At 39.3% G+C, this 26,798-nt stretch overlaps 2 protein-coding genes across 3 annotated transcripts; one reads left to right on the top strand and one right to left on the bottom strand.

Moving 5' to 3' along the window:
- Positions 1 to 705: 705 nt before the first annotated feature.
- rabep2 (rabaptin, RAB GTPase binding effector protein 2) lies at positions 706 to 7,656 on the top strand. Of its 2 annotated transcripts, XM_079252894.1 has the most exons (11): positions 706 to 883; positions 2,444 to 2,599; positions 3,154 to 3,236; positions 3,333 to 3,698; positions 3,835 to 3,930; positions 4,026 to 4,124; positions 4,532 to 4,645; positions 5,101 to 5,200; positions 5,524 to 5,678; positions 6,718 to 6,834; positions 6,981 to 7,656. In XM_079252894.1, the coding sequence occupies exons 1-11, from the start codon at positions 838 to 840 to the stop codon at positions 7,083 to 7,085; spliced, it is 1,437 nt and encodes a 478-aa protein (XP_079109020.1). In that variant the 5' UTR covers positions 706 to 837; the 3' UTR covers positions 7,086 to 7,656. The 2 variants fall into 2 exon arrangements, 1 of the variants encoding a protein (XP_079109020.1); XR_013771562.1 differs by lacking the exon at positions 6,981 to 7,656 and having other exon boundaries at positions 5,101 to 5,291; positions 6,718 to 6,833.
- Positions 7,657 to 7,802: 146 nt separating this feature from the next.
- atp2a1 (ATPase sarcoplasmic/endoplasmic reticulum Ca2+ transporting 1) lies at positions 7,803 to 25,898 on the bottom strand. Its single transcript, XM_079252893.1, has 25 exons — positions 25,770 to 25,898; positions 25,531 to 25,667; positions 24,893 to 24,910; positions 24,208 to 24,290; positions 21,767 to 21,871; positions 20,137 to 20,275; positions 19,050 to 19,130; positions 18,865 to 18,950; positions 18,426 to 18,581; positions 18,081 to 18,222; positions 16,577 to 16,743; positions 16,368 to 16,456; positions 16,154 to 16,256; positions 15,904 to 16,035; positions 15,416 to 15,541; positions 13,744 to 13,962; positions 13,515 to 13,626; positions 13,204 to 13,427; positions 12,835 to 13,055; positions 11,647 to 11,849; positions 11,335 to 11,420; positions 11,012 to 11,145; positions 10,511 to 10,628; positions 10,200 to 10,317; positions 7,803 to 8,189 (listed from the first exon to the last, which is right to left on the bottom strand). Exons 2-25 carry the CDS (start codon positions 25,646 to 25,648, stop codon positions 8,179 to 8,181), a joined length of 2,991 nt encoding a protein of 996 aa, XP_079109019.1. The 5' UTR covers positions 25,649 to 25,667; positions 25,770 to 25,898; the 3' UTR covers positions 7,803 to 8,178.
- Positions 25,899 to 26,798: the final 900 nt, after the last annotated feature.

Below are 26,798 nucleotides of genomic sequence, written 5' to 3'. Positions count from 1 at the left end.
AAGTGAGGTCTGATCTTTGATATCAATTAGTAAAAGAAAATAAAAATATAGAAAACTTCATAAAATAAATAAGCAGTCAACCAAGGCTTCATTTTAATGTTTATTGGTAAAATAACTTCATAAATGAAAAATAAACAAATGTAAGGAACTGAGGTTTGATCTATTGTTAAAAAAAGAGAGAAAGTTGTAAAAATAAATTAACCAAGTGAGGTTTAATCTTAATTATATATTTGTTAAATAAATAACTCAGGGTACATCTTGAAAACTTTTCAGAAAAATAACTAAAGGAGAAAAAAAAGATTCTGTGTTACATGCATAATCATAACCTTGATATCTACTGGTTAAAAAAGAGAAAAGATTGTGGAATCTAACTTTTTAGCCTATTTTCTAAAAGTACTTTTCTTTACATTCACAAGTCTCAGCTTCACATGTTCATCAGGACTTTCTCTGCATTAATTTAGGCAAAAGGTCTTTTTTTTTTATCTGCAAAGTTGTGATTTATAAAGTGATTTATAAGATATAGAAAATCCCCCCTGAAAGAAGTTTTAACTCCAGCGCATAAATAAAATGTAACAAGAATGCCTGTAACTTTTAATAAAAAAGAGGGGGGGGAAAAGACGTGTGTTTCTGTCACAGACAGGCATCTGCGGACAGGAAGGAGGTTGACGTGTTTTCCGCAGGGTTAGACCGGGGAAAGTTGTTTCCTGAAGTTGACAATGTACTGATAATTTCCACGCCAACCCCCTTCTAACAAAATGACCAAAAACAATTTTTAGGACTTTTCTAGGAATCTTTTTAAAAACATTTCTAATTTCTTACCGGAGCCCGCGTCCTCTGATGGAGCTGTCTGACGAGAAGATGAGCTCCAAGAAGGAAGACACAGGTAGTAAAAAAAAAGAGCAGCTTTAACTTTAATCTCATTTACAACTAGCTGTGAAGCAATATTGGCTTGTTTTCAGCGTTTGTTTAGCTGATATTAACGCTAACTTGTTGCGTGTGTTGGGTGAAACCTGTTGAGTTGAAGCGGCGCTGGTCAGGAAACAGAAAACCGGCCTATTAGCATCGCTGACCAAAGAAATGAACGGCGGCTGCTAGCCGCGAGCTAACGACACGGTTTATTTACAGCTGTACACACACAGACAAGTAAAACTGTTTCAGTCGTTTATTGATCTCTTCGCTTCTTCTTTATCGTATCGTTTTAAAATGGTATCTGCAGTTACTGTTGCAGCAATGTACAACACCGAAAGGTGACACTCAAATCCGTCATTTACTTAAAACAACAAGCAGAAGTGTTTCGATGCTAGGCTAAATAAAAATACTGCAAAACTCTGAAAACGAAAGTTCCCATTGTGACCAGCGAGTCGCTTGCGCATGGTAATGTTATTATTTATACACAAACATGGAAATAACAGTTTACTGTGGGGCTGGGAAACTTTATTTTAACCCTTAAAAGTTATCAAAACAAACTATAGTTGAAATTGGGGCAGCAGTTTAGTCATGACAAAACAGATAAAAAATGAGATAGATGACATAGCTTTATGTTTAATTTCCAGTAAAACTGTGTACATAAACATATAGGAGAAGATGGCAAAGCAACTAATTCAGACCAGGAAAAAAAAATCACTTTTATTTTAACTATGATCAAGTTAAAACTTCTTTAATGTTATTTTCCCTTCTGGAGGGGAGTGCACAGGTTTTAGTTGTTACATAAATAAGAGTAAATCTAAAATATTTAGATGAAAAACAATATTCAGTTGTTGAATTAATAATTAAAACAAAGATGGTGTTTACAGTTATCCTGGATTTTACCAAAGACACTGAGGGCTTCAGTTTTGGTCTCCATACCTGTAGCCTAAACCTTTAACACTGAAACATGACGGAAATCAGTAAATATGATGTAATTTCAAACAGCTAAAATAATTCAATTATGCCCCATTCTGCAAGGATGGATGTTTTTGGTGTCATCAAATAGTTTTGAAGTGAGTACATATTATATCAACAGAGTCCATTTTCAGGTGTAAACTGCAATGCAGTTTTTTAACAAGCAAAAAAACCTTTAAACTAGGATGGGGAAAAACCATATTTATGATTCAATGAGTACTTCCCACCAAAACATTCAAAGTGAAGGCTAAATCAAAACATCCTTTAGCACTAAAACTAAATAAAGAAGGAAACCATAAAACGCTTTTCCCCTACAGCTTAGTTTCAGTTCTGCAGAATGGATGCTGTACTGGAACAGAGTTTTGTTTTTATTTTATTTTCAGAAAACATGCAGTTTTAGCTCAATGTTTTGTTTTTTTCCCCCTACTTTTAACAGTAGAGCTACCTGCTAATGTATAACAGTGAAAAATCTGGCATGCTTTCTAGGCACCAGCTGACTTCATTTTCAGCTCTTCAGTCAATTGCTTAAAAATTAACAGCAAACCTGCGTGTATTTTTTCAGTGGCGGGCCTGCAAGCCCAGCTAGCCGAGTGCCGAGCTCAGGTCGAACACTGGCAGGGCGTGGCGACAATCTGTGAGCTAAGCAAACAGGAGGAACTGGCAGAGCTGCAGAAACAATGTGATCAAGAGATCCAGTCTCTACAGGAGGCTCTTAGAGGTCAGTGGTTGTGATTGTATGTGTGCTTATTTGTGCATTTGCAGTATAATCACAGTTTCCTTTTTGATGATGCTTTCGATGATGCTTTTACACATACGGCCTAATTTTAGACAGTAAGACAGTTCTTTGGTCTTTTTGTCACGAGATAAAAAAATAAGTGCTGCATAATCTGAATTTGGACCATGTGTGTCACACCCAAAAGTTGCACTGAACCTTCTGACATCTTTTATTCTTCATTTAATGTCCAATTTTGCAGATAGTTTGTCGCATGAAATGGTTGAGCAAACAGGAGAAAGAAATTTAGCTAAATAAAATATGCTCTTGTGTTTATATCGCCTATAAACAAGGATCACTGACTATTTTAAGAAAAGTGAAGTAATTTTATGTCTGCTGTATGAAAATATTTCATCAGAGATCCAGCTGAAAGCAGTCGTGGCTGCTTTTATTGTCAGTCCATCTTAAACAACCTGAGAGATCTTGGCTATTCTTCAATACACTGTTATATGACCTAAGATGAGATGTGTCAGACTTGTTATTTTACTTTTATATTTCAGAGACAGCAGCACAGTATGAAGCAAGAATTGCTGTTTTGCAATCTCAGCCTGTGGACTGGAGGAGAGGCAGTGGACAAAACGTGGTCCGTCTGCAACTATCTCACTTTCTCTGAAGGTGTTTCTAAGTGTTTTGGACTCAACTCCATCATTTGCTTTTTGTTATTTTCTGTGCTTGTTAGATCACTAGCAGGAAGGGTAGGGTGGATGAAGAAATCTCCACTAAAGAATACCAAACATCGGTCACCAACAGCCCTACAGAGGATGAAGGGACGTCATCAACGAACCAGATTCAAAGTCGACCAGGGCAGCTGGAGGCAGAAGGAGCCTCGCTGTCTACAGAAGGATATTATTCACTACAGAACTGTGACTCGGCCTCGCTGTCGTCCTTCTCCTTAGACACACCCTCCCTTCCCAGAAAGCTCCTTGCTCAGGAAGACACCGACTCGCTGGTGTCCACAGGAACGCTGGTGCCTGAAGCCATTTATCTCCCACCAGCGGGACACCGGCTGGTCACACACAGCGACTGGGATTCACTCAATGCTCAGGTACGGAAGTTTAAACCAGAACTTTATATGTTGTTTTCTTTCGGTAATTAGTTTTTAAACTGCTTTTAATGTAAGAAAAAATATTCAATTACTTCAGACTTGTTTGCTCGTAACAAAGTCATCATGTGTTGGACAGTTATCGGAGCTGCGAGGGGAAGTGAGTCGGCTGCTGGCCGAGAAGGACGAACTGGAGAAAGAGCTGGAAACGCAGACCAACCATACACACAAACAGGTGGGTCATACTGCTCTCAATGTCTGTCTGTAGACTGTGTAAACCCAATAAATCAGCAGATTTACACACATGCTGATGTGTTTGTGTGTGTTCAGGTAACAATGCTTCAGTCTCAGGTTCAGGCTTCAGAGGCCCTCCTCCAGGACTTGCAGAAATCTTTTAGTCAATCCCAGAATGCAGTTCAGAGCCGACTGGTGAGTGGCGTGATATTTATCTTAAAATCAGGACATTTTCATGGCTTTTTTTTTAATGGACAGAGTATGGCTTCAATCTTTCTACCTAACTCTGCATAAAGCAGAGATAAACTCTTTCCCACATGATGAATTTGGCTTGTTTTTTCTTCACTCGGTGTAATTTTAAAGAGGGAAAGGAATTAGTATGTTTTTAAGCGTTTGTAACTATGACATTATTCATGAAATTAATTTGTACAGTGATTTATATATCATTAATACAGCAATAAAGCCAGCATTGTTCACTTGTCTCCTAAGGCAGGTCTCAATAATTCCACTTACAATTAGTTTGATTTGCTTTCACACTTTCAGTGTTTTCAGATGGAGGAGTTGTTGACGAGTTTTTTTTTGTTTTTTTTTTTTTGGTTCAGGCAGAACTCTCTCTTTCTCAGCGTAGGATGTGCAATGATCTGTCCAGACTGAAAGGGGAAGAGGTTCAGGAGGATGTCCCAGACACCTGCTCAGCATTCCCTGCAACACTACATGTACTGTTTCTACTTCTGATTTTTACTTTATACTTGATCTCATCCACAAATACTGAAGCAAGAAAAACTCCTAATCAGTCATGTGAAATGTGTTTTCTTGATGATTGTGGTGATGTTGCTGAAAGATTTCACTCTGTCTAGCTGCACCAATAGAAAAAGTTCTGTGTGTGACTGTAAAGAAGAACAGAAACCTGTGAGAAGCTTGTTGGTTTTGGACTTCTTTTCCAGATGTGCTACATTTCGGTTTTGTTTAAAGTTGTTGGGATAGTTTGAAATAAAATCGTATGCTCTTTCTTTTTTGTTTGTACATTTTAGCAGGTAATATGTTGTTGGTGCTTTGGCTACTTTTATGAGCATGAAAACCCATCATACCATGAGTCAGGGCTGCTTTGTTGCGGCAGGGTTTTGCAGAAACTGCTGTTAGATAGAATTCAAGCTTCATCTCCATCCTGCAGGGGGCGCACTGTGAAGAGCGACTTCGCATTGAGATCGTAAACCTGAGGGAGCAGTTGGACAACCGGACGGAGGAGAATGGTCTGTGGATTATTTTGCACTGTGTGGAGTTTTCTGTGTTGACAGTAAAGCATTTTCTTTCTCCCCCCTCTCATCTCCCGCTTGCAACTACTGCCATCAGAAATTTTACAGGGTGAGTGAACAACTCATACTTTATTATTAGACTGTTAAGCCAATTAGTGAGTCTTGTGTTTGGTGTTGGGTGACATTACAATTTATTTAACCTTTAACATTTGTGTCCTCTTTGATGCTGTGATATCAAAGCTGATTGTTATAAACTGGGAATATCTTTAGAATAATAATCTGAACTGTGACAAGTTTCATGACTAAAAGTTTTTTGGCTTTGTTTGTGGTTGGATGCCCAGTGCAACTTTCCACTCTGAGGACAGAGACGGAGAGGATCCAGTCTCAGAAGGACCAGCTGCAGGCTGAGCTGCTGGCCTGCCGCACTGAACTGGATGCCCTGCGGGTGGCGCTCACACATGTACAGACCTCCAACAAGGCCCTAAGCAATGATAAAGTAAGTCTAGCTTGCTTTTGGCATTTAACGTGATGGTTATTTGCTCACATTGATTAACACTAGAACCACCAACATTCCAATACTCCGAGAACCGCAGAGAAGGGTAATTTTTACCACCCCCTGCTGCAAGCATGCGCAAATGACACAAAGATGCTTTGAAGTTGTTTGATTCCATTTATTATGTTTATAGTTATAATTGAGACTTTGAAAGAACTAGCTAAACAGTAAAAAACATAGGTTATTTTGTTATTTAATATACTATTTCAATATTCTAATTAATTTTACAGTAAGATAAATAAACGCTGCTCTTCAACTTATTTTTCATTCACTCGCATACAAAAACAACGTGTGATGTGGTGATGTGTGATCAGCTCCTCTTACTCACTAGATGACTCGTTATCAAGTAAAGGAGACGGATCATCACTTTCTCCAGCTACTGATTCCTCCACCGTCTCATCAGAATCCTCCACCGTCATCCAGAGATAGTTCTCCGTCACTCAGTTCTTGAAATAATAACCAAGCTTCTTTGGCATTCATATATCTCTTGTATTTATTCATTTCTCAAATTCAGCGATCATAAAACCCTCTTACTCAATCTTTGACAGCTGTCAAACTCACGTGCGTTACGAAGCAACCGGGAGTGGCGCGAAAAACATCTCATTAGGTGGTAGAAATTACCCCGTTGGCGGTTCTAGATATTTATGCTCAGGTTTCTTTTTGTTGTGATCACACACTCACCAAAATTCACTATAAGTTCACTGGACCCATTTCAGGAAAAGTGATGAATTTGGAGAAATAGGGATTTTATTTTAACAGAGATATAAGTGTTTGAAGAGCCAAGGAGGTAAAAATGACCCGCTTGGCTGTTCTAGTGTTAAGTTTATTGTGTTTGTTTGGCTCTCTTATGTGGTTATTTTGGTTGAATTTTGAGGTAAACTGATGATCTACAATATCAAAGGTTCCTTTTTTAATTGTACAGGTTTATAAAAGTAATATCAATCACAGCATCATTTAATACACTGTTGTGTCTGCCACTCAGGCAACTCAGCACAAACAGTGTTTGGAGCTGCGTAGTCAAGTGATCAGCCTCCGCTCTCAGCTCGACACCAGCCAGGCTGTACAGAGGGACTTTGTCCAGCTCTCCCAGTCACTGCAGGTACAGTATGAATCTGTGAATGGAGACAGCAATAAACTTTGATAGAATAATATTCAATATAAATATGTAAAAAGTTATTTAAATAAACTAGTCAGGGTTTGAAGGCTGCTTCTGTGTTCGATTGATGTTTTGTTTTCCACCTTTAGGTGAAGATGGAGTTGATTAGACAGGCGGAGAGTCTGGAACAGGTCAGGGAAATCCTGGAGGAGGGAGCCAGCGAAGCTGCATCACAGCCTGCAGACGCCTCATGAGTTTTAGAAACTGCATTGGAACCGAAGGGCACAGACCAATGTTAAGCAACCCAAAAGTCACAAGACACGTTTGCCAACCACACGAGATACAGAGGCTGTGGTAGGGACCACAACTGGCGCTGCTACTGCTTGTATTGTGGCACTGGGATCCCTTCTGAACCGAAACACGATGATCTTTGCTGTCTCACAGAAGATGGTTTAAATAGTAAACAAAACAGTTTTTTAGTGACCAAAGTGTGATTAACCATTCAGTGACGGTGAAGCTTTCTCACACTATTGCATACGGTGTCTACACATATCTCTCTGTACAGCACTACTGCACATGCAAACCGTCCGTTTGTAAAACTGACGTCACTCCAGCAAAACACTCAGCTGTTTCCAACACTTGACTTTTCACTGTACCACGAATTAACGTGCAAATAATCAATATTTTGTATTTTTGTAAAAAAGGACCTCTTACAGCACTCGAGCAAGGTGCAATAATGATTTATAAAGTGATGCAAAATAGAGGCTTTCCTATACTATGTGTTGTCATTTTAATAAGCTTATTATTAACATTCCTGTCTTTTATTAAAACCAAAACATCCTCTAGACTCAATGAAGATGAATGACTGAATCGGGAATGGAGAAAACTGAAGTATTTGTTCGGAGAGATAACTGTAATATATTGATATTTTGATTCGTGTAAAAACAGAAAACCAATCATTTTTCATATCATGTTATGTAATTATTAAGATGATCAAATTTCTTTATTAAGATTTATTTTTTCCAAGTTTCAAGCTCAACACAGGCAGACAAAAATCATTCATTTCTTTAATACATAACTTTATTCTTTAAGAACAGAATAAACAGAAAAGCTTTAATGTCCCTTAACTATATATTATTTTCAGTACATACACAGAAAAAATATTTTTCAGCTTTTGTGGTGTATTTTCAGATGGTTTATGGGTCTTCTTTTGTATTCTTGCCACTTAACATTTAGATCAAGTGATTAGTGGCACGCTCGCTTTCAGCTGGAGCGCTCTGCCTCCTGTTTTTCCCTCTGTGTCTTATTGCTGTCTTTGCTTCTGGCTCTCACTGACACAGTTAGCCTTTAGACTTTACCTGCATGGACAAAACAAAGCGAGTCAGTTTTAAGTTAAAAGACTGAAGATAACTAAATGCATTTTGTGAGTGTTTGTTCAGTCTTGGGGATTAGGAGGCAATAGGAATATAGTCATTTTAGTTTGTGCAGTGTTAAGTTCTACATTAGGGATAATTAGTCCTGGTCCTCCAGGACCGGTGTCCTGCATGTTTTCCAAGTGTCCCCACGGGAACACACCTGATTGAAATCAATGTGTATTTAGCAGAGCTTGTCTGAGTCTAAGTCAGGTGTATCCCAGCAGGGACACTTGGAAAACCTGCAGGACACCGGCCCTTGAGGACCTGGATCCCTGGTCTACATGTTAGTCAGGCTGATGCTGGGTGGTCTTACTTGGTCCAAAAGAAACTAAATAGTGGCAGTAGAGTAATTATCCACACAGTAAATAGAATTATTAGTAGTTTTTATCATTTTTTTTCTGACTGGGACCTCCAGCTATTCCTGTTTGTTTTCAAGCAACTGTTTCCCATCGAAAATATAAGCAGCTGTTACATTCGGGTGTTGATCTTCTAACTTAGTTCAGTTTTCAAAGTAAAAGCACGTTTGATAATGTCCAACTAGTTATTCATTTGAACTCTTTGATTTTCTGATCCATCATTTGTTAGAGCAAATCATTCATTCTCACTACTCTGAATGACCCTGTGTGGAAATAAACTTGTCTGAGCCATCTCTATACTTGGTTTATATGTATAATGCCAAAAGTAACTGTATATGTGTCATTCAAGAGTTGACATTGTGATTATTATTAACAATCATCCCCACAGTTGTTTATAAAAACACAAATTCCTATTGTTCCAAGGAAATAAAAGAGAAAGATGGAAATGAATGTTTTCATAGCTTTTTTCTTAGCTTGATAATTAAAGCTTTTAGGAATATGTTAATGTTGAACTCTGTCCTTATGTGATTTTTCACGATGGAAAAGTTTTCAATGTAATAAAAATAAATGGTTAGTGTGGTTTGTTCTGTGAACGAACCCATGCAGATTATGTTTTACCTTGTTAGCAAAATGGGCAATATTAGTTTAAAAACTGTAAAAGCAGAGTCATAACAGCAAGAGCCTGCTAAATGTAGTAACAAGCATTGTACTACTTCAACTTTCCTCTACAAGCTAAGTTTAGACATGCACTCAATGAACATTTTTTAATTTCAGCAAACAAGTAAATAAACAAATATCCAACTCTACATGAGGCTAAGATCATATTTACATTTCCAGTGGCGCTAAACTGGTCTGTGCTACAGCGAGGATCCAGACAGATTAGTAAACATTTTATTAAAGCGGTGCATGATGCAGAGGAAACCTTTTAACTGGAGTCAAGAGAATACCTTGTTTTGTTACAGGGGTATGGAGGAGGTGAAACAGGTTTAGACTGGATTGTCAGATAGGGAACAGTGTAGAAACATCCAAGGAGAAGAAAATTAGATCAAAATATCAGTCAACAGATTAGAAAAAAGAGGGTGGGAGATGATTAAAACTATCAGGAATTTAACAAGAAGCAGAGGAAGAGGTTAACAGGGAGAGCAGATTAAGTTCACTATATGGGAGGTCAGTTAATTTACAGCATCCCATTTAATAGTTTTTAATATAGAATAAATAGATTAAAAAAAAATCAGGTTTAACTGTAAGAAAAATGAATTCAGGTATTTTATTTCCTTAGTAAGTTCATCTTAACATTTTCTAGTTTCTGCAATGTCACTCTGCTGGGTGTTATTTGTGTTTTAATTCAGGATCTTATTAGCTCAGGATGCAAAAGTGTTCTTTAGGGCATTGTTAATTTCTAAACTTTTGCCAGATCATAAATAATTAACCCATCTTCAAGCTCTCTCATGTTTAGATAAACAATTTTAATAACTTGCTGCAAGTAGTACAAACTGATAGCATCACATTTTTCAGTTCTCATGTATAAATGTTGTTACAAATCATGCTTTTTAATAATAGAAAGATGTATGGTACATTGGTCAGACTTGGAGCTTACCTTCCAGGTATGTGCGAGCGACAAACTTAAGAAGCTCATCAATAAGGATGACTGGGAAGGAAAGTTTCAGCACCATCATCCACTGCTCCACATTCAAATGAGTAAGCTTGAAAATCATCTGCGGAGGAGAGCAGCGTGTGTTAAAACATTCCTACCAGACATCCAAATTTCCCTAAGAATAATACAGGTTACTATACAACTGTAGGTAATATGACAAATGAGATACAAGATAAGACACACAATGTGAAGTATGGAAGCCATATTAAAATAGAACATGGAGCCTGGAAAGGTAGCGTGGAGATGAGACTCACTGGCAGGGGGTCGACGTAGATGATCATAAAGTGAAGGGACATGGAGAGGCTCATGGCGCCCATCAGCCAGCCATTGCTCCAGGGGGGCATACGCACCAAAGACTGGTTCTCAGACAAGCTTAGGGGGAAGAAGAATGAGTGTGGAGATTGGACAGGAATGTGGAGGACATTAATGCAGACTGAAAATGTGCAAGGTCATGTGAGTGTCTGTGCAGAAAAATAGCCTCAGACTGCACAGCAAGAAAATGACCCATTTTGTTAAATACATTCTTTATCACACACTTCCATAAAAATTAATTTAGTCTCATCAGGTTTAAAGTATTCAGGGTCTTCAGAAAATTTTATTTATGTATTTATTTATTTGCCTGTTTATGTGTCTGATTTCTGTATGTATATGTATATATATATATATATATATATATATATATATATATATATATATGATTACAGATCAGCATGCCACAAGCTGTTTTAGAAACGTCTGTACCACAGCTATTCTACCTGTTGAGAGCATTGCACATTTCGATGGTGACCAGCACAGACAGAGCCATAGTCATTGGAGGAGCAGATTCAAACACCTCACAGTGGATGTCAGTAAAGTCCTCGTTTTCCTCGCTGCACTGCATGAAGTGAGACTGACAGGGAAAGAAGAAAGAGTTCTCATTTAGTAAAGTTTATGACAGCAATTTTCTGCCGGGAAATGTGTTTGGGAAAGATGCTGTGTTTGCACCTTTTTAGATAAAGTCTGTGGTTGGCACATAAAAGTTTGTGTGTGTGTGTGTGCGTGCGTGCGTGCATATTTTTTACGAAGATTAAACACTAACCAGCTGGTAGAACGTGACCATGGGGCCTTCATCACAGTACAAGAACCACCAGGCAGCTGCTGCGACTGTTGCAGCACCAACATAACCTGGAAGAGGAGGTGTAGTGTAAAAAGACAGCTTTAAATCCAGTTAAACAGTGACGGAAGTCCAAGGAGGTGGAGGTGGTGCTTCCGTGGTAACAAGCATCATCAATGAATATTAAAGATTCCATGTAGGGATTTTCATATGCAATTTTTTTTACAGTATCAGTAATTTCAAGCATTACAGCTTGAATATAGTGAATGTGACAAGATGATAAGATGAAGGACCTACCTCCAATAGCGAGGTATCTGAAGAAGAGCCAGCCAGAGATGAGGGGCTCCTTAGGGGAGCGGGGGGCTTTGCCCATGATGTCCAGGTCAGGGGGGTTAAAGCCCAGCGCAGTGGCAGGCAAACCGTCAGTAACAAGGTTGACCCAGAGAAGCTGGACAGGGATCAGAGCTTCAGGCAGACCCAAAGCAGCAGTCAGGAAGATACTGAAAGACAAAGTGAAGTAATTTGTTTTAGTCTTGCAACAAAAATATAAAACAACAATAATCATCCATCCATCCATCCATCCATCCATCCATCCATCCATCCATCCATCCATCCATCTTCTGAACCACTTGTTTCAGTTAAGGATCCCGGAAAAGCTGGAGCCTATCCCACCAAATATTGGGAGAGAGGCAGGGTACACCCTGGACAGGTCGCCACTCCATCACAGGGCCGATAATAATAATGATAATAATATACAGTAAGCCCTGCGATGGACTGGCGAGCTGTCCAGGGTGTACCCTGCCTGTCGCCCAAAGCCAGCTGGGATAGGCTCCAGCTTCCCTGTGACCCTGAAGTGGATTAAGCGGTTCAGGAAATGAATGAATGAATGAATGAATGAATATACAGTAATTAAGGTAGGAGGTGCCCAGGCTGTGGGCTTGGATGGCAGTGAGAGGGGTGGGAGGGTGAGGGAGTGGCCAGAAGTTGGTTGTTATGGCGAAGATGGAGGTAAGCAAACCGAGTTATGATGCTGATGTGAGCATGGAGTGATAAGTTGCTATCTAGGATGACACCCAGACTCTTAACCTGAAGGGGGAGGGTGGGACTGCAGAGTTATCAACTGAATGTGAGAAACTGTTCGTTTTGGAGAGAGCTGAAGGTGTGCGTATGAGAATTAACTCAGTTTTCATTCCTATTAAGTTTGAGGACAGTGGAGGACAACCAGGACTTTAGGTCAGCTCAACATTTGGAAAGGAGGAGTTGGATTTGCCAGAATTGTAGAGCTATCTGTGTAGCAATGAAAATGTATGTTATGCTTCTGGAAATTTTTTTCCAGATAGGGAGGATATAGGTAATGGAAGGCAGGGGATCTAGAAGAGATGGCTGAGGCGAAAGATTTGAGCTGAATGAACAGATTGCGGCCAGAGAGATGCGATTTAAACCAATACAGTAGGGTGATAACATATTAGCCTCTAATGTACTCACCAGACGACCTCGCCTACATTAGAGGAGATGAGGTAGCGGATGAACTGCTTCATGTTGTTGTAAATGGCTCTGCCCTCCTCAACAGCAGACACAATAGAAGAGAAGTTGTCGTCAGCCAGGACCATCTCAGAGGCAGACTTGGCAACGGCAGTGCCAGAGCCCATGGCGATGCCAATCTCCGCCTTCTTCAAGGCAGGGGCATCGTTCACTCCATCACCGGTCTTGGTGAATGGTAGTGGAAAAAACAAAGCAATATTTCATAAGCCTGGGAAAGCTCAACATATTTGTTTGATTACTTTTGTCTAGTTAAATGACTCTTATTAGTTTGAAGCACAAATAAGTCATCAGAAGTTGGGTTTCATCTCTCACCATGGCAGTAATCTCATCAAAGCCCTGCAGGAACTCAACAATCTTAGACTTGTGGGACGGCTCCACTCTGGCAAAGCAGCAAGCCTTTCGGACAGCGTTCTTCTGCTCATATGGAGAAAGGTCATCAAACTCGCGTCCGGTGAAGGCTTTGCCAGTAACGTCCTCTTCCTCAGAAAAGATACCAATGCGACGGCAAATGGCCACAGCTGTGCCCTTGTTGTCACCTCCAAGACGAAAGAAATATTTGGTCTTTCCTGATCAATCAAAGATTGGTTTCTTTTACATTAAAATCATTGTGTTGGTAGACTGACCTGTGATCATGATGACACGAATGCCGGCAGCCTTGCACAGCTCAATGGAGCTCATGACCTCCTTGCGAGGGGGGTCAAGCATGCCAACGCAGCCAACAAAAGTCAAATCAGTCTGGAAATGGGAAAAATAAAGAAAGTGCTTTACTGCAACATGACTTAAACATTATTAGGATCACATTAATGATGCGGCATATTTGCGTAAAATCCTGTCTGCATATTGTTGACCCACCTCATAGTCTGCAAACTGGGTGGAGTCCTCCAGGTTCATCTCCTCCTTCCTTAGAGGTGTGTCACGGGTGGCAAGTGCCAGACAGCGGAGGGTGTCACGCCCAGTGCCCCATTCTTTGATGACTGACATGATGTGGTCTTTGACTGGGCCAGTCAGCGGTACACGGTTAGTGCCCACACGGACGTAAGTGCAGCGATCGATCACACCCTCTGGGGCGCCCTGATAACATAGTAGTGATGATCACCAGCTTGGATTTTTCCTCTTCAGTAAAAATTGATCAAAACATCCATATATATTGTAGTGCCAAAATTGACTTAAAGGTTTGGAGTGAATGACAAGAACACAAAAGTATTCTCACATTAGTTAGTTATGTTACAGAATATATGACAAAAAGGAAAAACTTATTTACACCTTCATATTCTTTTTAATCTCCCAGCAACTTCCAATAGTTTGTTTAAAATGATCACACTAATGGACAAAGAACTGCTGCCAGTGACTTTGCTTTTGACATTTTCCTCATTTGAGCCATAAAGACATCAATGGTAACAACCACTCACAAATCATGCATCAGTTCCTCTCTTTAAATTACTGTTTAATGGATTGGATAAACTGTACATATGCTCATAGAGCAAGATGACATGTCATTAAAGGTGGAGTATGTAAGATTTTCAATATTTTCAAAATAAATTAACTAATAAAATAACTACAATCATAATTAGAAAGTTTTTTGAACATGTAGGTTCCAGTCTGTTCATATTTGATGCGTTATTAAATTACAAGTTTAATTAATTAATTAATGACAAATGACAAAAAGCACTTTTTTTTTACTGGTAGGAAAACATTTAAGAAGGGTCTCTGTCATTAATTAAACTTGTAATTTAATAACACATCAAATATGGACAGACTGGAACCTACATGTTTAAAAAAAAACTATCTAATTATGATTGTAGTCATTTTTTTAGTTAATTTCTTTTTAAAATATTGAAAATCTTACATACTCTACCTTTAAGTGAAAGTTTTGGAGGATTTCTCAAAGACTGCTTCAAGTTTTAATGGCTTTTGTTAGTATTGCATGCATCTTATAATAATTTGCATCAGTTAAAGGTACAGTAAGTAAGAAGTATTTACATCTAGTGGTTAAGATGGCCATGGAAATGACTTAAAATACTAAACATAGTTGTGAATGGAAAGTGGCCATTAGTGGGTAAACTTTTTCCAGTGAGTGAATCCAGAGGCCTTAGGTGCAGCGACAAAGTAGTGCAGGTACATGTGTACCTTCTTTCTATGTAGTTTTTAAGGCATTACTTGTCCCACACTCTGCTAATACATTAGTTTTAAAGCTCAGAGTCCTCACTTCACACACAGTTGTTTGTCCATTCAGATGACATCTTTGTAAAAATTGTGCCACAAAAATGGCTGCTGTGATGTATTTGAATTTTCTGTCACTGACTTTTGATTTAATGACATGCTGCACCAGAAAAAATAGTAGCTTTCTAAAGATGTGTCACATGAGAATCCACTCAGCAGTTTCATAGGAAACATAAAAGAACACCTAAGTGGATTGTTGCAGTGATAACAAAGTCAATATATATTTATACTTTTTCCTTTCACTTCTTATTTTTTTCTTCTTTTTTTTCCAGCCTTATGTTTAGACAATATACCATGCACTCACTTTAACAAACATCTTATTTCCCACTGGAGCTTTGGCTGACTTTGCAGGTGAGCAGTAGACTGACATGGACTTTCTGTCTCTGGAGAACTCCAGGGTAAACTCCTTCTTCATCAGCTGCTTGATGACCTGTTGGAAAAATGAAAAGAAACAGAAGTTGAACTAAAAGCGCAGGCTCAAAGATTACAGAGTCAGACACCATCTGCAAATCTGTTATGTACTGTCAGCTACTGTGTGCTAGAATGAGACAGGTTGGAGAAAGCTACAGGAGGAAGGTGCTCAAAGGAACATTACAGGTGGTGTAAATCTGTTTTAGCAAACTCTTTCACAGTAACAGTAATTGGACCCACTGATAAAGAAAAATGCCTGATATATTATTCAAACAGTTTTAAGTCTAAACCATTAAAGCTTAGGTTACATTCTTAATTTGAGGGCAAAAAAAGCTGTGCTAGTGTAACTCATAACATGCACAAGCCCTTATGTGGACTTACAGAACAGCAAGCATTCGCTCTTTCCACCTTGGACAGACCACGCACTTCTGTGTTGAACACATTCATCTTCTCTACCAAACAGGACAGCGCTGTCTCTGTAGCTTCACCCACTTTCTCATAAATACCCTTGGACTGCACACAGAGGGAAAGACGGAATCAGAAAGCTACATTTTAAAGTGATATTACAGTAATCATTAGCATGTAATGCTGTCATGTATTTAAACAAGAAAGGCCCGAATGCCCTGCAGACCTCGTTGTAGTCCAGAGATGAGTCGTTGCACAGAGCGCAGATGGTCGCCAGCTCAACTAATCCATCATACTGTCCGCACTTCACAAGAGAGCCATTCCTTGTGCTGGTAGAAAAAGTTGTGAATTGTAAGTGAGAGTGTAGTTTTGTTGTCCAGCGTTTATAATGCTTGTGTTCACGTATGTATTTTGTCTGTGTTCATCCATTTGTCACTTACACTTCTCCCTCAGGGGTGTACTTTGAGCCTGAAATGTCAAACTGACCAAGGGTAACACTGTCCCCATCGACCTTATCAATGATGAACATCTGCACAGACATATGAGGAACATCACAATGGATGTAATTGATTGCTTATTTAACATCACAGGTTTACGTTTAGGTTCAAAGTGTATGCAGGTACATTTCTTTATGTGTGTATGAGCCTACCTTGGTTACACACATCTGGTTTGTGGTGAGTGTACCAGTCTTGTCAGAGCAGATGACAGAAGTACAGCCCAGGGTCTCCACAGAGGGCAGGCTTCTGACGATGGCGTTCTTCTTGGCCATGCGACGTGTCCCCAGTGCCAAGCATGTAGTGATGACAGCAGGCAGCCCTGACATCAACAAAAGGACAGAAATGAACTAAATACACTATGAAGCTGCTATGAAGCAAAAGGGGAAGCCATTGGTTCAAATTCTAAGACCCAGTTGACTTCTGCTCCATTTGAACTTTAGGCTGGCTGGAGCGCAACCATACTATTGTGTCCTCAAAAACTATTTATATGGGGAGGGCTGCTGCAAGACATTCAGTCCTCCTCTGCTTGGAGTGTGAATTGGCAAATATCAACAACAACACAGGTATGTGGAGGGCCTGGAGATTGTCCAGTTTAGTGGCTTAATTGTGGCATCTCCGTTTGCGATGATGTTGTCCTTTTGGCATCACTATGCAGTGATCCCATGATGAGCGCTGGCACAGTTCACAGCTGACTGCAGTGTGACAGCCAGGAGCGTGACCAAAATCCATAAAAGCTTTGTCTCAGAAAGTATAAGTCAAGTTTAGGAGGCAGAAAAGAAGTTATGTGACACATCTGCAAAGTGTCAAATTAAGGTCTCTAGTTAAGGAGACTTACATATAAGTTATATGTAAAAAATGACAAAGATCTTAAAGTTTTATTTCCTAACAAAAGATAATAAATTAATAAATAATTTTTTTTTTCATTATATATGTGTGCTTGTATCATTCCAGCCTGAAGAGATACTCAAGATAAACAAATTACATTTGAATAATAATGAAAAATATATTTAGGAGCATGCAGACAAAGTTGTTTACTACAAATGAAGAAACTTGAACTTCACAAACTGACCTAAATTTATATTGCCTTAATATAAACCTTTTTACATTTCCACAAAACTACCAGGTTTTTGAGAAAAATTGAATGTCATTTAAAATTTCCAAGTCACTTGCAGAACTAATGTCAGCAGAGTCTAAATGTGTCAACATTACGTTGCACAGAAAAGCTGCAGTGAGTAATGACTTTTACTTGATCGGACACCTGAATGTTCGAATGATTTTTTTCTTGGACTTGGTTGGTGACTGAACAAGCTTAAAAAATCATGATGATACAAGTACGTAGTAAATGTGCACCCATGATGAAGGACAGAGACATGGCAGATCCACAGGACACACTGAGAAAGTACATATTAGAACTAGTAAACTACTCAATCACGCCACCAACTCTCTTGCATTTAGTTTAATGCATCAGAAACAAAACAATAAATAACTCTAATAAAACTGAATAGATTATGGTGCATCTAAAAGAGAACAACCTGACAAAAGCTGTTATTAATAGACAGAAACAGCTTTGCGTATGAAGATGAACAACACAGAATGAATATTAGGTATGATAACCTTTTTGGCATAATAAAACAGAAGTTAATCCTTGGGGTTTACCTTCAGGGATGGCAGCCACAGCCAAAGCCACAGCAATCTTGAAATAGTAGATGGCACCGCGGAACCAGGAACCCCCATGGACGGGGTCATTGAAATGGCCAATGTTGATTATCCACACAGCAACACAAATGAGGGAAATGACCTGGAGGAGAGACAGCCAGCAGGATGTGCAGTTATTATCGGATGACCAGTTATTGTTTTGTTTTTAACACTAACTTTCTATTTCTAATCGATATTTAAAAGAGCCAATATGATGTCAATTTACAAGTTTATTATTTTATAACCTCTTTCAGATAAATGGGGTGAACTTGTACTGAGTTTTCAGAGAGGCATCATGTCACCCACCTTGGAGAGCTGCTCCCCAAACTCATCCAGTTTCTGCTGCAGAGGAGTCTTCTCCTGCTCAGTGGCTGCCATCTGGTCACGAATCTTTCCAATCTCAGTGGAGACACCAGTTGCCACAGCGACGCCGGTGGCTTTACCAGCAGCAATGTTTGTGCCCTGATTAAGAGTTGTGGAAGAGAGGGACACAACAATGAAGATGTTGGTCAACCAGTCTGGAGCAAAGACTGTCCAGAGGATGTAGCTCCTTTACGTTGGTGATCTTACAGAATCATGTTTTACAACTATATACTGACACATTTTCCAAGTTGGCTTTTCTGACTGCTAATAATGTCTCCAGTAATGGTGTTAAATGGGACAATGGAGCCTATTTGAAGATATATTTAAGAATAGACAGGCAAATTTAAGAGTCAACATAGACAAGGTGGCTGGGAAAACTCACAGAGAACAGCATGTTCTTCTTATCCTGGTTGACAGCTCGGGGGTCGGGCACAGCATCAGTGTGCTTGATCACACTGACAGACTCACCTGCAGACATAAAGGTTGAATGGAGTGGTCAGGTAAGGTGGTAGACATTTCAAACACCTATATCTCACTCATTTTTGCCTCATGTGTAATTAAACATACCAGTAAGAATGGACTGGTCCACACGCAGAGTGGTAGACTTGATGGAGATGATCCTAATGTCAGCTGGTACTTTGTCGCCAACTAGTGTGGAAGCAACCATGCATAGAAATGTAGAACATGAAGGTCCTTTATTAGCATTCACTTTTCAAACTATTCTAATCTTTGAGTGTTTTTTCTTTTTAGGTGATCTGTTTGTTTGTGCAAAGCTTCTTAACAATATGACAGTCACTATGCATAAGGATGGAGTGGGTAGGGGGAAGGGTTGATTTACTGGTTTTAGCACTCTGGATGGATAGTGTTGTTGTTGAAAACTGACACCACAGTTAGGGACAGAGGGAGAGAGAGACCTTGGGGAGATCATGAAATGAAAAGAACAGGTGGGCAGAGAGAGACAGAGGACTGGGTTGATATCAAGTGCATTCAAACTCAAGCATGTTTTTCCTTCCCAGGAAGTTTCTCCTCCACCCCTTTTCCTCCAGGCTCCCTTAAAAGGCTGGCACTAAGTTTGATGGACATAACAATGCACTCATGCATATGTTATTATATAAACAGGCATGGTTAAAAGCTTGCATACTTCTTTCTATTAAAAAAAGAAGAAGAAAAACAGAGTGCTATGTGTGAACACACATTTACATGTTTTCTGAAAAAGACAGTAAAAGGATCACTCCCTCCAAAAGGGAAGTTTTTTCTGAGACTATTCTGTGTTCAATTGCAGGGCCATTTATTGTTAGAATATAACAATAACTGTAAAACAGCTGCAAAAACTGTTTTTTTCTAATACATACCATCTTCTGGTGTGCAAAAAAATTCAAAAATACACATGAACTGTACTTTGCATATAAATATCGTGCAGTGTTCAGAGGGTTTGGGTAAAATGGGATAGCTTTTTCATTCACTTTTAAGATTGTATTGCCACTTTTTAATGTCTTTGCATCATACAACAAAGATAGAAAACACTACCGGCTAAGGATTAAGAGCTGCTGTGACCAATACATTGGTTACATTTATTATATGGATGAATGGACTTGTGAAAAATACATATAGCAAAGTTGAAATGAAAAAAAAATGAATGACTGGTGAAACTTACCAGAAACTTCCACCACATCACCAGGAACAATCTCCCTGGCCTTGATTCTCTGCACACTCTTCCTGTCCGCCCGGTAAACTTTCCCCATCTCAGGCTCGTACTCCTTCAGAGCCTCAATGGCACTCTCTGCATTGCGCTCCTGTTGCAAAAAAAACCCCCAAAACATAACAGACAAATGATTTGGTCATTCTTGCAGCTGTTAGTGCCAGCTCTGTGCAAAGTGTAACACAGTGGTGCAGTGATGGGGAACTATGGTCCTCAAGGGCTGCAGTACTGCAAGTATTAGATGTTTCAACAGACCTGATTAAAATGCAATAGCCACTGTATAACTTGATAAGCTGTTGCATTGATTTGACATGAATTAGCTGTGTTGGAGCAAGGAAATATCTGCAGGACTGCAGTCTTCAAGGACCAGGGTTCCCCACCCCTAGCGTAACCAGTTGTTGTGCATTGAAAAAACAGTAAGTATGTAAAGTACCGTTTAAATCTGAATGCTTTAAGGACATACTGTAGCAATGTTTTGTGCTTCCATGAAGTTTTAAAGAGAATAACAAATACTGTTGAAAAGAAAACACTGATGGAAAACCCATTATTTACTCATAAATTTGTTGTTGGTCAGGATCCAACTTATTATTGGGCACCTCGAATGATGCAAAGCCATTGTTTTACATATTATATGTGTAATTAGTCAAAGTTCATGCTATAAATTGTTATTGTTCTTATTTTCAATCTTAGATTATTATTATAGCCAAAACAACGTCCCATCCTGTTAGCTTTACCTGATATATTTTTTTTACTGCATTACAGGTCATAGGCCTAAATATGTTGAAGTAAAATGTAGTTTTCCTTACAGCAGTAAGTTAATATGGTTGATTTTATTTAAAAAACCCCAAAAAAAACCAAACAATAATTCAAAGCTAATAAATCTATCTTGACCATCACATTGTGCTACATGGTTGTGAAAGCTGCTACAGTGTGAGGAACAGACTGATCCAAAGAGTCAAACACTGATGTTGAGTTTAGTTCATTATTTCTTCCAAGGCTGCCCTTCGATTGCCTCAAAGTGTAAAGCCCATTTTATGCCAGCTGCCCTCCCTCTCTCTGCTCTCCTTTATTCCCCCCATGTGTGAATCCTTGTGCATAGTTTCCAAATGACTGCCGCAGGGTTGATATGAACCCCCTCAACCACACACACCTCAGGCCTGTGGTAACGTGATCATCCCCCTGCATTTTTACAGTGAATTGCACAGTGTGGATTGTAATGAAGCACACGGCACAGCACGGGGCACCAGTCCATCACCCTCCCCCTTCCTCTTCCTCTAACTTGCTCTGTTGGCTTAAACTTTAACCTTTTCACCTCCTCTTTACGTCACATCTCTTGTTCTGGCTTCCCTTGAACTTTGAGGTCCCGGCCACGACTCTAGATGGAGCGTGAAGTCTTCATCATCAAGGACATGAGGCATGAACAGGTCGCCGATGGGTGTGATTTATGGTGCGTGCCTGTTACTAAGTTTAAGAGTCTATTTAGGTGTGTATAAAAGTCGGCATTGAGGCACAGGTATGTGTCCTTGCGGCTGCAATTGTTCCTGTGTGTGCATGTGTGTGCATGTGTGTGCATGTGTGCGCTGACCTGCCACACCCCAACAATGGCGTTTGCGATGAGGATGAGGAGGATGACAAAGGGCTCAACAAAGGCAGTGACTGTTTCTTCACCTTCCTCAAACCAAGCCAGCACCTGAGATGGACAGAAACAGAGTTAGCACACACTGGAAGTCAAACATGGATAAAATATACTTTTATATGTCTTCAGTGAAGCTGGGAGAAAATTCCTCATTTGAATTGATTCAGTGATTTATCTTGAAACTGGGACTTTTTTTTGCAGCTGGGATTGGCTGTAAAAAGCCATTTTAAATCAGTGACCATGCAGCTGATCCCATTGTTTTCAATAGTTACACCATCTTCTCATACTTGAATTTCAAACATCATCCCCAAAATCAACTAATACAGAAAGCCATGTTGTTATTTAATCTCCTAATAAAACAATAAAACAACCCATCACTGTTGCTGGTAAGCCCAAGCGCTAATTGTTGCTACTAATGTCTTTAAGTTTGTTGTGCACCTGTTGCTCAGGGTGACTGTATTATCTTTTACTGCTGACCAGCATAAAACATAAATTTATCACGACAAGCAGCTATTTATGACAGCTCTGATCTGTTGGAGGATCAAATGACATTTCACTGTGCTGCTCTTGTGTCTTATGTCATCTACTGTGTGAGATCTTTCCTGTACACTACATGTGACTTGTCTCCAAACCTATAGTTCAACACGTGTGGGCCCCTGTGAGTGAGTTCTGCTGTTACAGAGGCAGGTGTGTTTCGGAAAGGCTTTGTGTTGAGATTGACACAGATTAGTTGCAGGCCAGCGGAGCACAGGCCTAAGCAACGAGGACAGAATCAAGCCTTCCCCATCTTTCTCTTGAAGCTTTTTTTTTTTTTTTGCTCTGCTTTGTAATCCTCCTTGTTTTCCAGTTGCCTACTTTTCATCTCTCAACTTTTCACACCCGTTTTTTAAAAATAGGCTCATTTGCTCCATCCCTACAGTCTGTCTTCACACTGCCCCTCTTCAAAGACATAATCGATCTCAAGAATGAGAGTCAGCGCCTGTCAGCGCGCTGCAGTGAAAGAACATTCCTGTGTGTACGAATATGATGAGCATGTATTTACAGTATTTAGTGTTCACTAATCTGGAAACCGTGTACGACTCCACATCTATTGCTCTCGTTTGTCATTGCAACAAACAATGCCATTGTGCAACTCAATCCCCAACACCCCCTCCACATCTCTCCTGCTGCTGCAAGCCATCCCTCGTTCCACCCATCCTTGACCTTTGTCCAAGGATACAGTTTCTCATCCTGGCTTGAGACCTTCTTAAAATAAAGCAAGTGCCATGCATATGCCCTCACACACACACACATACTGCCACCACTTTCTGTCTTTGTCTTTGTCTTGTGGTCTTCTTTCTTTTTATTTTTTTCCACACACTGCTGTCAGGCCTTCTAAGGCCATTAGTGACAGCTGTACTGGGAGGCCAGAGGGCAGAGATGGAGGATTAAGACAATGTGAGCAACCCACTCTCCTTAATAAACTGCTGTTTGGAGAGTGACACCGGCACAGAGAGGGACTGCTCAAGCAAATAAAAACTGGTCCAATTGTAATTTAATAACTTTTTGATGTATTGGCTGTGCTTGGCAGCCTGAGAGTGAGTCTGTGTGTGTTTGTGTTTCATCATAAAGATTGCAGCAAAGAGTTTGCAGCTCATCACTGCAGCCTGTGGTTTCCTTACTGTCCCTGGACATGGCCTTGTGAAATGTTCTTCTTGTTCATACTTAGTTCTTTTTAGTTCAGTTTATGGTTACAAAAGATATAAATATGGCTATTTTTCTGGTGGAATTTGATGCTGCTGGTGTACCATAAAGGGTGCAAACTGGATGCTGATGATTCATTTTTAGTGTTAAGGTTTTTAATGCGAATAACTGTGATCAATCAATCACAAGCATAATATAAATAATTCTCCTGGCTTTATTTAAAAATACCATTTTCTGCAAAAACTACTTGGTAGGGTTTTTTTTTTTTTTGTTTTTTTTTGTATTTTGTAGAATAAGTCTTGGTGTTACTTAAATTCCATCCAGTTTTGGAATTGATCTGGAAAGATTTGTTGACAGGAATATTTAAAAGGATTTTCTTCACAATATGAGTGAATATGAGCTGCATGGTTGAGGTCTGTGTCTTGTTTTGTAGTTCATTATTACTATATCCTTTCTTTTTGTTTTTCTTTTTAACTATACAAATCCTTAAAACCTTTTGAAAAAAAAAAAAATTCATTTCATCTGAGTTTTGTTATAATTTAACTCCTAATTTGACTTGCATGTACGAATGCAGTGTATAGTGAAGTAGCTATTTATAAATCTAGTATTTGTACTCGTGTCAGAACAAATTTATATCTTAATACTCTGAATGTTATGGATGTAGCTGATGAAAATGCAGAGCATCATGTCCAGAAAAACAAACTCACAAAGGAGATGCAGGCAGCCAGCAGCAGGATTCTGACCAAAAGGTCCTCGAACTGCTCCACCACCAACTCCCAGATACTTTTTCCTGATTTAAAAAAATAAAAGACTTATTACATATGATCAACAATGTGTGCTGATGTGTTGATAATTACAGTCCTATCATGTCCGTATGCTAAACACAATATCAAGGTTTTTATTCTGTTAATAACTTTATTAACTATACACACATCTATAATGTGTGTGTGTGTGTGTGTGTGTGTGTATGAGTGACAACACTGACAAACATGGATAAAGAAGTAGAAAGTGGAGATCAAGTGATGCTCTTGTCTTTAAGTGATTTGCGTTTCTTACTAACTTACACCATCTTGCCTTGCCTTTACCCACAATAACAACAACAATACTAGTTTGGATTTAATAGCTACAAAAATGCACAACCCATGCCTTGCAAAGAAACATATATAGACATATTTATTGTGCAAAATGTGGTTTGCACATATTATGAGCCATTTAGATCACTTGGTTTGTCTGCACCACACTGGTGGCAGGTGTTAAACAAACAACTTGTCATCACAGGAAGTGAGAGGAACAGGTGTGTCTTGGTGTCACAATGTTCAAAGATGCACTGGACAAACCATGCTACTGAGACATGAAACTGGAAAACAGGTGTGTGTTTTAAAGTGGACTCACCTTCTTCTGCTGGCAGCTCTGTTGATGGGAACAGACAGATAGACAAAGAACAATAAGGAAGTGAGTCATACTTTGACTACATTTGGAGGTTTGGCATGATTCAGTGCAACAACCATACAATAGAATAAATATTAAGAACCAGTGCTTACTGGGATGCATGGTAATATGCAGATATTTTCAATATCATCTTGTAATTTTGTTCTGTCTGACTAGAACTGCTCTGATTGTGTTTACATCACTCTGCACCTCATTGCACAGTTTCCACATTCAGATGTTTTTAGCTTAAAGTCGGTCAGCTTCAGATGCAAATAAATTCGAATCTATTCATAATCAGTAACCCTCATCAGACACCGTCTCCATAAACATAACCTCTTCTTTGTCACACCAAATATGTTAATTTATCTGTTTTCAAATCTAAACATCTCCATCTCACCTCCTTTTTCTCTTTCCCTTTGGGTCTGATTGTCACTCATGTTAAATCATTTTGTTGTGTTCTCCATCATCTCTTATTCAGGCACATTCCATCATCAGTCACATCATTTTCACAATCCGTCCATCCATCCATCCGTCCATCCATCCGTCCATCCATCCATCCATCCATCCATCCATCCATCCATCCATCCCTTTCTCTCCCTCACCATTGAAGCCATACTTGTCCAGGTTCTTCTTCACCTGTTCAGGTGACAGGCCGGTGTCTTCAGTGACACCAAAATAAGCCAGAACATCGGGTGACTCTTTGGTGTGTGCGTTCTCCATCCTCACTCAAACGGAGAGGCTTCAGAAAGAAGGGATAAATAAAAAATAAAAAAACCACATCATTAAAATCAGTCTCAGCAGGCCTGATACTGAGCGTCAAATGAAGCTGCATTGCACCCACCACTTTCTTGAAGAGTGGGATTCGGATTAAAAACTGGAAACCCCCCCCAGGTTCACACTGCTCTCTCTGGGCTGTTGCTCTCCTCTCGGAGCCCTGGACTGACAGAAAGTGCAACCCGGCAAACTGTCCCGAAAAGTTTTATACAGATGAAAAAGTGGCCTCATTGGTGCTTGCTCAACATGCTTCCACCCCTCATTGGATGAGGACATCACAAATAGGTGGGCAGGGATGGCCCTGTGGTAAAGAATAGGCACGGGGGTGGGGAGCAACAACTGCAGAGGGGTCCACTGTCCCACTGTCCAGCAAGCTGGAAATAAGATGTACTGAAGACTGTGCCTGAACAGCAAAGAGAGACTATGTGAATAAGAGGGACATTGTGGGCTCACATGTCTGTAAACACATAATTACCAAAACTCTAAATAAGCCATTCAAAGGATGAACAGAAGACATGAAGTCTTGAGTGATAACATTTGTGTCAGTGTTGATATTACAATATTTACCTTTATTTCTCTTTTAATATACAGTAGATACTCCACTTTACTTGAAATATCAGAATTGTTTATGTCAAAAGGTTTTCTACAAAAACAATATATGATAAAATTATATATTCATATATTTAAAAAAAGGTGTCTCCTGATAAGGTGTAGCGTTTCTGCTCGATAATTCTCGCATAAGTAAAGTATTAAAGGCCAGAAAAGATAAACTTTTCAGTTTTAGAAAAAGAAAACATGTGAAGTATTAAAATCTACAAAAAAAAACTCTTTGCAACCGACCTTTATTAATCCTTTCCTTTCACTTTGGACTTAACATTAGTGTTGCAAGTTACTAAGAAACTTTTAGGACTGAAAAAAATTATATTTGTACAAAAATATCTGAATTAATTCATACACAACTACAACTAGAAGTATTTATAATTGCAATAATTATCATCTAGAAAAGTAATTCATTTTTATGTATATTTCCCTTTCAGAAACATTTTCCTTGTTTGTGTTTGTACTAACTTTAACACCACATTTTATGCTGGCAAGA

Source organism: Telmatherina bonti (assembly GCF_933228915.1).
Source record: "Telmatherina bonti genome assembly, chromosome: 14".
In the NCBI taxonomy this organism is placed as follows: Eukaryota; Metazoa; Chordata; class Actinopteri; order Atheriniformes; family Telmatherinidae; genus Telmatherina; species Telmatherina bonti.
Note: the sequence above shows the minus strand (reverse complement) of the source record. Positions and strands in the feature narration are given on the sequence as shown.

Coding starts and splice junctions, on each gene's coding strand:
- rabep2 (XM_079252894.1), top strand. CDS start 838: ATGGAGCTGTCTGACGAGAAGATGAGCTCCAAGAAGGAAGACACAG. Junction 3,931..4,025: donor CCAACCATACACACAAACAG/GTGGGTCATACT, acceptor GTGTGTGTTCAG/GTAACAATGCTTCAGTCTCA. Junction 6,835..6,980: donor AGCTCTCCCAGTCACTGCAG/GTACAGTATGAA, acceptor TTCCACCTTTAG/GTGAAGATGGAGTTGATTAG.
- atp2a1 (XM_079252893.1), bottom strand. CDS start 25,648: ATGGAGAACGCACACACCAAAGAGTCACCCGATGTTCTGGCTTATTTT. Junction 16,744..18,080: donor TGTGGCTGCCATCCCTGAAG/GTAAACCCCAAG, acceptor TGTTGATGTCAG/GGCTGCCTGCTGTCATCACT. Junction 13,627..13,743: donor CCCAGTTTGCAGACTATGAG/GTGGGTCAACAA, acceptor TCCCATTTCCAG/ACTGATTTGACTTTTGTTGG.